Here is a 13880-nt window from a genome sequence, read left to right on the forward strand (position 1 = left end):
GTTGGCTTGTTAAATCACCAGAGGGCGTAAGTCACACAAAGACATCGATAGAGACGCGGAGTTGTGGATTAAAGGCATCAAGGAAGCCAGCAGGGCTGAGAAGACCGAGCGCAAGCATTGAGATGACGCTAGAGTTTGTGTGGAGGCCAGAGGGCCGTGCCAGTGAGACTCAGTAGTCATGTTGGCCTGCGAAGGTCGAGAAGGGTGTTAGAGTTTGCATGAAGGCCAGAGGGCTGCGTCATTGGAACTTAGTACACCGTGGGAGCCAGAAGGACGTGATGCAAGTGTGAATCAGTTGGATGGTTGAGTGGGAAGTTAGTGCATGCATGTGGAAATCGACAGGGGTGCTAATGAGATAGTTGACTCGAGAGTCACATCCTGCGGGATGCACTTTTAGATGACATGGTGTGCATGAAGAGTTGGGACGGTCAGGCATTTGCGTGTGGGCATGTTGTCGAGGACGCCAACAGATGAAGTGGGGGAGAGACCTTCACGGTTCACTCAACAAGACTAGTTATTCATTACAAGCATCGAGATGAGTATCATGGAGATTGATTGTTGTTCAGGATGTAAAGTCAAGAAGACTCGGGACACAGGCAGAGCCAGTTATCTAGGGTGAATGTCCGCAGGACTCAGGTACCAAGATAACACCATGGCAATGTTGGCCTAAGGCAAAAGTCAGCAGGACTAGGGTACTAAGGCAACAATGAAATGTCGAGGGGCGAAGAGTCAGAATGATCGAGGCATTAGTTCAACATCTTCATCAAAGTGAAATGTGGAGTGGAGGAACCGTATGCGAGTATGCGGTTAGCTTGCGAGCTATATCTTGAGGGATATTCCTCTAAGAGAGAAGTTATTTCCCAAGTTGAAGTGGGGGAGCCCACTAATTCATGTGTTTGAAGAATCAAGGTACTTGTTCAGTTTTGGTGGGTGAATCCAGAGGGAAACACTGCAACAGATTGGTTATTCAGGGTGAAGACTTGCATGATTGCTGCAAGCTGCAGATAGACAATATGCAAGGGCGTAGACTGAGATCAAGACTGAGCTAGTTTGCGGCATGTTATGGGCATGTTTTGTTTTTATGGGAACACTGGTGTCGTATGGGACACTGTAAGCCGAATGGTTCAGAGAACATATGCCGATGGGAGATAGCGGATTGGGATGACTTCAAGTCTTAAGAGTAAGACTGGGTGTCAGCAAGTTTGTCGAAAGTTAGCGAGTCATCAGAGGATGCAGGGTTGATTTTGGGGATACAAACTTGTGACACAGTTTTGGGAGCCGACACAAGCAGGAGCTCAGAGGAGCCAGTATGCAGTGGGTCAGTGGGACCTTTGCATGAAGCCGTGGGTATGCGGTTGGGCCGGAGGGCCAATGTTGTCAACTTCGCGAAGAAATTAGGTGCAAGAGTGCACTTGGTGCTGCATTGGATGCAGTTGGCTTGCGAGCCTCGTCCAGGTGGGACGCACCAAACTTTATCCTGCGATGAGTGTGTCTTGCTCTATCGCCATCAGGAGGATGGTGCGCCATAAAGTTGGCATGTGAAGTTTCCAGAGGGACTTGTCCACAGGGACTTAGCTTCAGTGGAAGCGTGTTTTGTAGGTGCCGTTGGGAACGGTTGGTTTGCGAACCTCACCCCGAGGGGTGCACCATACTTAATCCGTGTCAAAAGGAGTATGCATTGGACGATTGGCGAGTGAGCTGCAATCAGAGGATGTGGTAGCTTCAGGGTCAGTGTTGCAAGGGCTACTTGGTTGACTGGAGGGACGCTGTGATGGACTCGGAGGAGTTCATGTAGGGGGAAGTATTCTAGTGCAGAGGCACTACTCCATGGGTGGATCTGAATAGCGACAGTGGCACAGGGTCTTTGATCAAGTCCAAGAGTGGGCGTGCGAGATCATCACCAAGAGGGTGGTTCTACGGAGGTAGGGGGACAAGTGCAGACTTAGGATTCGGGAGAAGCTTGGGGTAAGCTTAGGAGTCGAGATCAGGAGGATTTGCCTGCGGTCCGTCGATGAGGGCATCGACATGTTGAAGTGGGGGAGAATGTTACGTGCAGTCTATGATGGCACGTTACAAGCTAAGTGATGCCCACAAGTTGGCCAAGTGGTGGTCAAGTGGTGGGGCATGTTGTGGTGCATGCAGGTGGCATGCTGATGCTTAGTTGTATGCAGTGGCATTTTCGTAAATATCTTCAATATTGTCCGGATCGGGACGGGACTTGGTATTCGCCATTTATTTGGGTCTACAAATAGAATGGTGCAATCGGTTTGGCGAAACTAGGTGATTTGGTATATGGTGCTTCCCATATGTCTACAGAGCAAAAATCATCTATGTTCCTGGTAGAAGGCTAAAAGCTCAGAATGCTCTTTAAGGGGGTACCCTGGTGTCAGCTCTCCACCACCCCTTGCACCTTGGTGCTAAGTGAGCTACTACTAGCCAGTGGGGACTAGTAGGGCGGGCATATGAGGACCACGAGGGGACTCATATGTCTCCATGAGTTGGAGTACTCATGGACATTATCGGGCCGACCCGGTAGTGCGTCGAAGAATGCCGCCAGAGGTTCAATGGTACGTTTCCCTTGGCTTGCCGGTATGCCGCTTGCACGAGACGTGGCCTAGATCCTCCAAGAGACGTCGTGGTGCGCCTAGGCCACGAGTCTCAACACGAGATGACACGGGTAGTCATTCGTGGACTAGTTTGCATACGCGCATGGGACGGATGCACCATGTTGGAAAAGGACAGAGGTCTAATGTATGCAACTGGTTTGGTGGCTTGTCTTGAGGGCCTGCCAACATGCGTGGAGGCATGGCGCCTTGAGGATTGGTCCATGGACGTATGGGAGTCCTTGGGCGACGAGGGAGACTATTCGGACAGTATCGAATGGGGCATGATAGAGGCGTTGGCACGTTGGCTTGGTGTTGGCATCTCGCCACACATGCTACCTTGGTCACGAGTGACAAGGTGAGCGTCGGTGTTGGGATTTGTCTGACCATGGTGGGAACCTATGGACAGTGTGAGTATCTTGGCTAGAGAGCCTCGATGCATGAATGCACTCATGGATGCTTGCGAGCATGACTCGGCGGGAGTTGTTCGAGAGACGGGAGTGTGCCCGAGGCACACGGTCGCGCGAAAAATGAGCCCATTGTTACTCGGATGGTTGGAAGGCTGACCTTGGCTTAGAGAAGTCAAGGTGCCGCACGGGTGTTCCGCTGCCTGAAAAGGTGAGCCCGTGACACTAGGCAAGGCATGGTTGGCTGATTGGGAATGAGCACATTCGTATCCCATCAGTGAGGAGGTTGAACTGGCAAATCGATTTTTCGCAGTGGCTAAAAACGAAGGCACTTTGGGAGCCAGTACTTCTAAAAAAGGTAAAAAATACCTTTCCATCTCGCTTATGCTTCGCGTCTGGATGAGATGGACCACGTCAATCAAGGAGGCTTCAATGATTATTTTCTAAGTGTAGATCATTATAGGTATCCCGTAGATGAATATCTCGATAGGGTAGACAAAATTATAAGGAGCTTCGAACACGAACAATCATCTCAGTCTTATAGGATACACCAATTCCTCCTCATGTCCTAACCAAGTTTTGAGGAGTATGATAGCTTTTTGGACATGGAGGATGTTGCTTTATTTGCTCAGAGAAAATCAAAATATAGCAAAGTCAGTGGTAGCTTCTGAATTTGAGTCTTGTTGTTGTTTTTGACTAACTTTGAGTTAGTTGTGTTTTTTCCTATTTGCATATGTTTCTAACTTTCCTTTATGCCTTTTATTTTGCAGAACACTCAATAACTCTCTAGATGGGCCGCTTGGATAATTTTTTGGGGAAGATTGAAGAGATCATAACTGAGATTAAGGCTAAGGCGGCGGCTCAATTACTCACTAATACAACTAAAGGAAAAGGCAAGGCCATAGGGTCATCCAGACCGAAGGCTGAGAGTCCAGCCCTTACGATTAAGGAGAAAGAAACTGTTCCAGAAAAAGGGGGCCCACTTCTAAAGAAGCCTTAAATACTCAACCCCTCCAACATGACCCTCTTCCTTCTGCATCCAATCCTACCGAGCCAAATGTTGCGGACAAGCCACGGGTGGTGCAGATGCACCTATTCTGATAGATGAAGAAGGGGAAGGGTTTGTCTTCCCAAAGGAGGTTGTCCAGACCCTGAAGCAATTTGATCCTTCATCTAACATGGAAAGAGAGGCGAAGAAATCCAGGAAAGAAACCACCCCCGACACCGAGACAGACCAAAGCTCAAGCAAGGAAGACTCCAGACGGAGGAAGGAGACAGAAGAGGAGAGGAGGGCAAGGAAGGAAGATGAGAGGCAGAGCTCTTCCCAAGATAAGAGATACTCGATGCATGTTGAAGCTCAATCGAGAGACAAAGTTAAAGCTCAACCCATGCACCTTGAAGTCTAAGGATTCGCAAATGAGCTTAGATAGGAGTGACTCAAAGGGTGTTGAAGCTCAACCCATAGCCAATGTTGAAGCTCATCCCATAGACACCTCGAAGTCTAAGGGTTTAAAAATAAGCTCGAGGTCCCAACCATCTGAAGGTCAAAGACAATAGCTCCAAACTGTGCTTCCTCCACTTTCGGCTGTCTATTTTGCCTGGCCTATACGTCCAGCTGATGTTTCAGTTGAGGTCCGAAAACAAGTGGCAGAGGCTGAGGTTTGAAAATTTATGGTCGTAATAATTAATATAATACAATGTTTTATCCAAACATAGTGACCGTTATTATTTAACACAATAAGACTTTTATACGACTTACCAAACGAGCACTTAGTGCATGATTGTAAGCTTATCCTAGCTTCTTTAAGTTTTGTTAAACTTTATTTGTTAAGCATTCTACGAATAAGGCTGCACAATATGTTGTTCATGGCTCTCGTTCATCATTAGTAAGTATATTCAATGAGACTAAGTAATGCTCTTGGTGATCTTTCATTTATTGTAATGGTTAAAGCTATTTGATCAATAAAGCTCCTATTTTTTTTTTTATCAAAAAAAATTAATTTACTCGAATTTTAGTTAAATATTCAAGGGTGTGCTCTTAATGGGTATTACCCATAAATGGGTATTTAAATATTGATCATTGGATTTAATCAAGTGGATGATATTTATAGTTATTAATTATATTTCAAAAATTAATATTTTTTATTTTAACCTATTACCTGATGACATGGCAATTATTTTATTTTTCAAACCCATTTTTTTTTATGTGTGAACCCCATTCTTTGTATTCCTAAATGAATGAAATAACTAAAAAAATTAATTTCTAAATTAATTTGTAATGTTCAAGATCTTGAAAGGGCAGGAGAATTTTCATCTTCATCGTTCTTAACCATGTCAAGTGTATTTTTTTCACAGCATCAACATATTCAATCTTCTTCTTCTTTCTTTTTTCACAACATCAGCGTTAGATTGGGCCATTTGTTCATACTACAAGAATGAATCAATACTTTTCTAGACACATTTCACATTAATTAAAAGGCGCGAAAATATAGAGGTTTTCTAAAAATTTATTTTACTTATTTTTTTGCTAAATATTTTTAAGAAATACTAAAATTTAGGTTTATGTGATTTTATTTTCCTTTTCCTTTTCATTTTTCATGAATCCCCAATCACCTAACCCTTTCGATTCGTCAAAAATGAAGCTCCCTCATTGATCGATGTTGTATTCTCCTCCATCGACAACAATGGATTTCAAGTTAAAGCCATGATCAACCACAAGCTTTGTCGACAACAGTTTTGATATTTAATATATTTAATTATGGTAACAAATAAAATTTCTATTTAATACTTCAATATACATTATAGAATACAATAAATATCGGCTTTTCATTTAATACTTAAATATATATTATAAAATACAATAAATAATAAATGAAGAATAATGTTATTGGGGGCTGGAATGGTGATTTATTGTTTCATGTGTGGTGAGGAACGAAATTTCTCTTTTTAATTTTTCAATCTTTTATTAGTTATTTTATAATCACATATAATTAATTAATTGACACTATAATCTTACCATATATTACAAATTTATTTTTATCCTATTTTCGAAGGTTCTAGTAATAATTATGACTGATAAATTAGGTAATTATTCAAAGTTAGTCAATTTTTATTTAAATTTGTTCCCACATTTATTAATTAATTTAATATTAATGTAATAGTCTTATATTTTTCTTAAGTAACTTTTAATTCTGATCATGTTTTTACAAAGAACGTGTTTTTTAATAATTATTTCATTTTTATTTTTTGAAAAGAAAATATAATTTTTTTTTTCAAAAGATATATATTATAAATAATTTTGCTAAAGTATTTAATTTCTTTATTTTCATATTAAAGATGTTACATATTAAAATTGGTAACAATCTTTCCCGTAAATTTCGCGTGAGTGGTTACATTCAATTTTATTGTCAACACTGCACAACGCTCTTGACAAAAAAACAAAATACCATTGTCAACATTGCGAAAGCTTCAACAAAGTCCACCACCAAGTAAAGATCAACTATTGCAATCGAAAAACAAATAGGAAACTATTATCACACTACAACATACCCTTTGAAAAAGTTTCTACCACCTATAATATTGATCAACATAGATTCCAACAATCATCGTAGATTTCTACTAGGAACTCAATCCGGCAACCTAAAGTCTAAAGCAGGATTAATAATACGATCAACAACCAATAAAATAAACATTAAAATAATACTAAAAGGTCATCAAATTAAATAAAACAAAAACATAAAAAGAAAAAAAAAAAGTAACTAACAAGAGCTCACATATTGCAACTCTAACACAACAAAGAAAAAAAAAATCAAACACTAACACAAAAAGTAAATTTATACATATAGACATGTTTCAATTACACTAATTATCCTGATTAATTTTTTAATTTAAAGTTATCTCTTATGCGAAGTAAATAAGAAACTCATGAGTATTTTTTTTTATTTTAAAATTAACTCAAGGAAATCAGAAATTCATTAGTAACTTTTAATTTAAAAAACTAGCAACTAAATAAGAAACTAAGTAGTAACTTTTCATTTGAAATTTAACTCGCATACCATTTGATCCATTAGATAAGAAACGTAATAAAAGTACTAAAAAATTAGATGCGATGAAATGAGACCACTATTTTAGTATACCAAATTCAAAACTTCATGTATTATTAAATCTGAATGTATATCAAATCTAATACCCTAAATAAAAAACATTGAAAAACTACATCGTTAATAATTAAAGAGATAAAGTATTATTTTTCAAAAAAAAAAAGAGTTAAAACAGTAGTTAGTGTGTGGGCTTATATTCTAAGCTCCACACGCTCACCTAAGTAAATGACGTGATGTTGTTGTTTTAATATGAAAAAAGCGGTATCATATTAATAATCCACGTTTTATAATAATAGCAAAATTGATATTAATGTAAACAAAAGTAAAATTATAATAAAGAATAAATAAAAAATTGTAAGAATGAATTTCTCTTTTTATAAATATTTTTTAATGAACATTATAGCCCATCAAGAAAAATGAACATACCTTTCAAAAAAAAAAAAGAACATGCGAATGTATTGTTCCTCCCAACAAAAAAATCTTTCATATTTAATACATTTTTATATTTAGTGTAAAGATAATATAGTTATTTAAGTAAAGTAAATTTATTTCTAAAAATAATTTTTAATTAGTTAGAATTATCATAATTAAGAAAATAAATATAATTTTTTTTTCAAAAAAAAAAATCTTGCTGGTGACCTGCTATAGCAGGTCACTAAATTGTCATCTCATTAATTTTTTTATTACCCATGAATGGGTATTACCCATTAAGAAATCATCCAAATATTCAAACAGTAAATAAATATAATTTTATGAGCTCTTCAAGCTAGTTGTGGTTTTGAGACAGACAAGAGTAAATGCCACTTCCTTTGTGTCAAAATTTGTAACTACTGCATGGAGCTTATTGTCATTTTTTATGTGTGGTGAAAAATGTATATGCATTAATTACCTTTGTTCCCCCAAGTACTTAATTGCTTGTACTCCATGCCATGATGACTTAATTACTTTTGAACAAGGTAAATGTGTTATGCGTATACTTGTGTGGACAATTTATGATAGTAAATAACATAAATGAACAAACAACAAACGCCTTAAATTTATAATGAAATCGAAAATTAGTAGGTTTTACCTCAAAAAAAAATGAAGCGTTAAGTGTTTCAAAATATAAAAAATGGAAGATTTTGTCGCTAATTACTCATATTATAAGCAAAACCATGTAAAAACACATTGCGCTCCCTAATATTATGAAAGTCGTCCTCTCATATCGAAGCTAAGTTAGGCGTCTTTTTTTCTCTAGATTTAAAGTTGAGTGAGGATGATAATGATTGTTATAAAACACATCAAATAATTCTTTTCCAAACAATCAGATATCAAAGTATCAATAAACTGAAATCATAACTTTCGCGTCAATACTAATTACACTAACACGAAAGGATCTATTATGTTCTTTTTTTTTTTTTGAAAATAAAGGATCTATTATGTTAGTTGTGTAGTAACATAAAATCCAATAGTTATCGCGTCATTAGATTCTACGTCAACGTTGTTATTAACGCAAAATATTTTTGCAATTTCAAAAACCGACGCAAAATGATATTTTGTAGTTGTGTAATCCAGCAGCTATTTTGCTTTCTATTGTTGAAAAAACATAGGCTAGTGTTATAGTGCAGGTACTTCATCTTTTTCCTCAGATGCACAATAACCAACCATTGCCTAAACAAGGAGAAGGGCTAACAGCAGACGACAAATAACTGAATTAAAACAAGCTAAAAGAACCAGAAAAAGATCAAAACTAATAAAACAGTAAATTACTCTGCAAGAGAGAGCTACAACAGAATGAAGTTGAAATTACTAGGAACTTTGAGACTCAATTCATTCTCACCTCCAGCCAATAACCACTTTGTCACAGAATAGATGCTAAGCTAGAGTCCCCATAGTCCCAGATTCCCCTTTATCTTTTCTGGTTTGGTGAGATGTAGACATAAGAGATAAGACAGAAACTAGTGATGAGATCAATCTTCTAGTAGTCCCACAATTGATTTACGGGAATCCAAATTATCGTCATAGACTGCCACCGACCCCTTTTGGGGAATAAATCTTTTCCCCCACAGAATACTTTGCAAAAATTCCCTCAAAAAGGAAAAAAGAATACTTGGAAAGATCTTGACCACAAAGCCGTATAAATAGAACTCAGATAATTGAAACACTAAATAATAATAATCAAAAGAACTAAAACATTGTCAAACATTTAGATGTTCGATAGGAGAATGAAAGAGGTAAGATAAACGAGTATATAATAGAAATAATTTGGATTGGAACAATTAAAATTTCAACGAGTATAAAATAGCAATTAAACCAACTTAGTTTTATCCATTGCAGTGCTTGTAATGAGCGAATTGTTTTTTAGTTCAAAACAATCCTCCTCCAAATCTTACATTATTCTTTCAAACCATCATTTCTTCAGTTTAACTTTTCTAATCTCGATTAGAAAACCTATAAAACCCACCTTATGAAAACAAACCGAACTAATGACAAATTCAATTCAAGACCCAAAGTTGAAACAAGCAAGATCATTGGAAACACATATACACATAGCTAAGTGAATATTGAAAGATAAAAAACACAGCATATAGTAAGTATAATGCTTCAACGAAACGTCTGGAATAACAGAGTATGAGAGCTCATGTCCCTGAGTTTCAATTTTCAACAATACAACTCACGACACTAATAATAGTTCACTTAAGAAGGTCTTTGGGAACACTGATTAAATTTCACTTAAGAAGGTCTTAGGAAACACTAATCAAAGTACACTTAAGAAGGTCTAGGAGGTAATACTACGTTTAACAGGCAACAATGAACGGAGGATCTGATGAAACATGAGATTTTGGGTCATCAATGACTCCTTCCTTCCTTAAGATTTTGGGCCAATATCCTTCAGAGCATTAATCTGCTCCTCTCCCATAGCTGACATAACAGACACAACAAGGTCTTTTCCTTCCTCGAACCCTTCCTTAATCTGGATACACAGAAGCACAGTTACAATTTTTACAAAGTTGAATATCAGCAGCAAACATAAGAGTCTCACTACAGATCAGAAAAATGTGTAATCATCTTGAAACCATTAGTCTCACCTGTTTCAGCAGGGAGTCATCAGTAGGGAGCTTCAAATCATCCTTGGTGTTACCATTTTCAGTCAAAAGACTCACCTGCATAGTCATAGTAGCAAGACCTAATTATTCAAAAGAAATAAGAATGACCGAACTAGTTACCCCTCTTGACACAACAGAAGGTAATACACAAGTTCAACTCTATAACCATAAACTAGCTCAAGTACTACACTGGAATGAAAGATAGGGCAGAATAAATTAGTACATATTTATAAACACTTGGTAAATCTGGTCAAATAAAAGAGTGCTAGAGAGAAAAATGCTAGGAAGTAAATTTTTCAAGTTCTCTAACGACTTGCTTGAAATAAGATTTAGGAGGTTTAGCACCATATTCAGTTTTGAAAACGAAACAGAAACAGAAAAGGCTAATCACAGATAATGTTTTGAATGAAAAGAAATTACTCACAAATCCATCTTCAGAAATGTCAATCAGCTGATAATCAGTACGGTTAACATGAGGAACCTACAGAAATCAAACAAAAACAAACAGAGAACAGAACGATCATCAATACTTCTGATGTATGTAGAGACTGTGTATAAAGATAGATCAGATGATACTCACATCACAGTTGTGGGAAGATGGAACAATATCTTCGAGTTTCTTGCCGTTGAAAATATCGATCCCCACAAAGTGACACTTCGCATGTCCATGCTTGCCAGTTTTGGAGGTTGAAACCTCAACAACCTGTTCGAAAGAAAAGAAAACAACAAATATTAGTTAAATTTAAAGAAACGAGAATAGAGCCCTAATATTTCGGTTCAGCTACAATTATGCAAGCGTTCGATCGAGCTAAACTATCTTTCTCCCCTCAATTAAATCAAGCAACCGATCACAAAAACCCTAGATCTTAACTAAAGAATCATCAAAAAGAAAATCAAATTATAGTTTCAAACTAACAATTCAAGATCAAATACAGCATGATCGAGTACTAAAACCCTAACTAAAATCACAAACGGAAGCAGATACTACACAAGATCTGAATCGAAAGAAAACGAAGAAAAAGAAAGAAGACCTTGCAGGGACGGTTCTTGATGACGATGTAGCCATTCTTGCGAATGGTACCAGCTTGCTGTGGATAGGTCTTGGAAGCTCCGGCGTCGGCCTTGGATTCGAAGTGGTGCTCTTCGTCGGACATTTTCTTTCGCTTTCTCTCTCTTTCTCTCTATATATGCTACTGTGGTTTTGGACAGAGATGAAAGAGATCAGGTGAATGAAATGTGGGCTAATATTATATTATATATATACATGGTGAGCTCACACACACTGCCACACTCCTTTCCGTTTGGTTGGAACCAATCACAATATAAAAGCTAAATTTGAATTTATATGCTTCATGTCACACTATAGTTAAAATTAACTCGCGTTTGGTTCGGAGAAATAAAAATATAAAGAATAAAAATGAAAGTAAGAATATGAATAAAATAAAATTTAAAATACATATAAAAAATTGAAAGAAAATTATTAAATTTTTTTCTATATTCCAATACTTTAATGATACATTTATTAAATAATATTCAAAATCAGAATAAATTAATAGAGAAATATAACAAATCAGAATCAATATTTATAATATGTTGTTTATTAAAATTGTATAAAAATTAAATAATAATAATTTATCTTGTTTATTTTATTAGAAAATGTAATCGTAATGCTTAAATTAATTAAATTGCTCTTTTAAATTAAGCTATAGTGTATATGGTAGTTATTTGTAAATACATATCTTAAATGGAAAAAATTATCATTATATATTTAATATTAAAAAATACATAAAGGTCATTATCTTTAATGACATTTTTTTAAAAAAATTATAGGGGAAGTATTCTATTTCTTTCATCTCTTTTTTAATCAAATTCTTCTTTTTTTTAATTATAATAAAATAGGTAAACAAATGTAAGAGAATGACTATCTTACCATTAATTCTCATTATTTATTAGTAAACATGCTATAAAATGCAACCAAACAAATAAACAGAATAAAAATTATTTCTTTTCCATTCCATTTCCATTTCATTACATCCAACCAAATGTCACTTAAGGTTACGTTTGGTTGGAATTAATGAAAACATAGGTATAGGAATGTAATTTTTCGAAAGTTTCTAAATCTTTTAATTTTGTTGCTCGCAATTTGGTAAGTGGGTTTTTAATCAAAATGTAACTGGTAGAATTGAGACTTTCTCAATACCAAATAACATTATTTGTAATGGCCATAAGCCCTAATTTATTTACATCTCTATAATTACTTTGCTTTTTTTTTTTTAAAAAAAAAAAGAGTCATTTTGTATTTGATAAATTTATTATAATTTAATGCACTGAAAATAAGATTCAAATAATATGTTGTATGCATGTCTTTTTTATTTTGTAAGTGTGTGAAATAAATAGTTTAAACTCTATTTTATATCTTAATTAACTATAATATACACTATCATATAAAAAATTAAAATTATAACTATTCATATATCAAAAATACAAAGTGGTGCATTAGAGCATCTGCAAGGTAACACCAAATATGCAGATACAGTCCAACCTCTCCTCCAATGTAACACTATCTTTACACTAAATTTCATGTATATATTGCAGTATATGATATATATGTCGTGTACTGTAGAGAATGACAAAAAAACCTTTTATTTTATATCATTATATTATATTACATAGTATTAATTTGGTAGATTTTGATTAATTTGATAATTTTTTAATAAAAGTTTTATTTTGGTTTTTTGCTATTTTTTCAGGTGTATTTCAATGAGTTAGGAGAGTTGTTTGAAGATGTTGTAGTTTTATTGTTTAAATTTTCGGGAGAAGTTTTGTCCCATGTGGCTCGCTCTGAGAATTTAGCGACCTATGATTTGGCAAAGCATGCTCTGCGGTTAGACGATGAGCTATCCTGGTTCGAGGAGGTTCCAGCGCCAGTGGTGGACGTCTGTGTCGTAAATTCATGAGTGATTTTAATCACTTTGTCAAAAAAAATATATATATACTTTTTGTATGCATATATTATTTATATTTATTAAAAAAAATTAATATAATAATAATGAATATTTTTTTAGTGTTGTGGTTAAAGTGAAAAGAGTTTTTAATATTAAATTTAATGTTAGTGTAATACTAAATTTAGCGTATAAATTAGAAATGCTCTTAGTAAATTCAATTTTGACGCTACACACCATATCTCTAATAATGTTAACATTACAAAATAGAAAATAATATTTTATTTTAGTTTCCATAGTTACCCTGACATTTCTCATTTCATCTGAATATTTTCAAATCTTACAAAAAAAAAAAAAAAATACTAAATCATGATGAGAGAACTCATTCCATACTACTGTCTTCTACCAGCAAGAAATATTTAAAAGACCACTTCTATTATTATTATTATTATTATTATTATTATTATTATCTTGATCAATATGTTCAAAGTTCAAACTCATACAAAAATCATTCAAAGGAAAAAGAGATGGAAGCCTCAATTCATGGTTAATGGCTCGGTAAGTCTCATAAGCCCAAAATGGTAATTTGCCAAATTGTAGAGTCCAAAATAGTATACTCTATGAAACTATAATGATTATAATATTTCAATTTTATTAACTTGGGTGGTCGTACGACATATTGTTTATAGAAAATGATATGTCCTTTGGCCGAACAAAAACTATACTTTGGCCAAAACAACGT

The 13880-nt window shown here is 35.3% G+C and overlaps 1 protein-coding gene across 1 annotated transcript; it reads right to left on the reverse strand.

The window, feature by feature from the left end:
* Nucleotides 1-9677: 9677 nt before the first annotated feature.
* On the reverse strand, nt 9678-11534 carry LOC133031657 (eukaryotic translation initiation factor 5A-3). Its single transcript, XM_061105160.1, has 5 exons — nt 11228-11534; nt 10777-10899; nt 10621-10677; nt 10179-10253; nt 9678-10063 (listed from the first exon to the last, which is right to left on the reverse strand). Exons 1-5 carry the CDS (start codon nt 11348-11350, stop codon nt 9959-9961), a joined length of 483 nt encoding a protein of 160 aa, XP_060961143.1. The 5' UTR covers nt 11351-11534; the 3' UTR covers nt 9678-9958.
* Between the last annotated feature and the right edge of the window lie 2346 nt (nt 11535-13880).

Source organism: Cannabis sativa, chromosome X (assembly GCF_029168945.1).
Source record: "Cannabis sativa cultivar Pink pepper isolate KNU-18-1 chromosome X, ASM2916894v1, whole genome shotgun sequence".
NCBI lineage: Eukaryota > Viridiplantae > Streptophyta > Magnoliopsida > Rosales > Cannabaceae > Cannabis > Cannabis sativa.

Coding starts and splice junctions, on each gene's coding strand:
- LOC133031657 (XM_061105160.1), bottom strand. CDS start 11,350: ATGTCCGACGAAGAGCACCACTTCGAATCCAAGGCCGACGCCGGAGCT. Junction 10,254..10,620: donor ACATTTCTGAAGATGGATTT/GTGAGTAATTTC, acceptor ATGACTATGCAG/GTGAGTCTTTTGACTGAAAA. Junction 10,064..10,178: donor ATGACTCCCTGCTGAAACAG/GTGAGACTAATG, acceptor CTGTGTATCCAG/ATTAAGGAAGGGTTCGAGGA.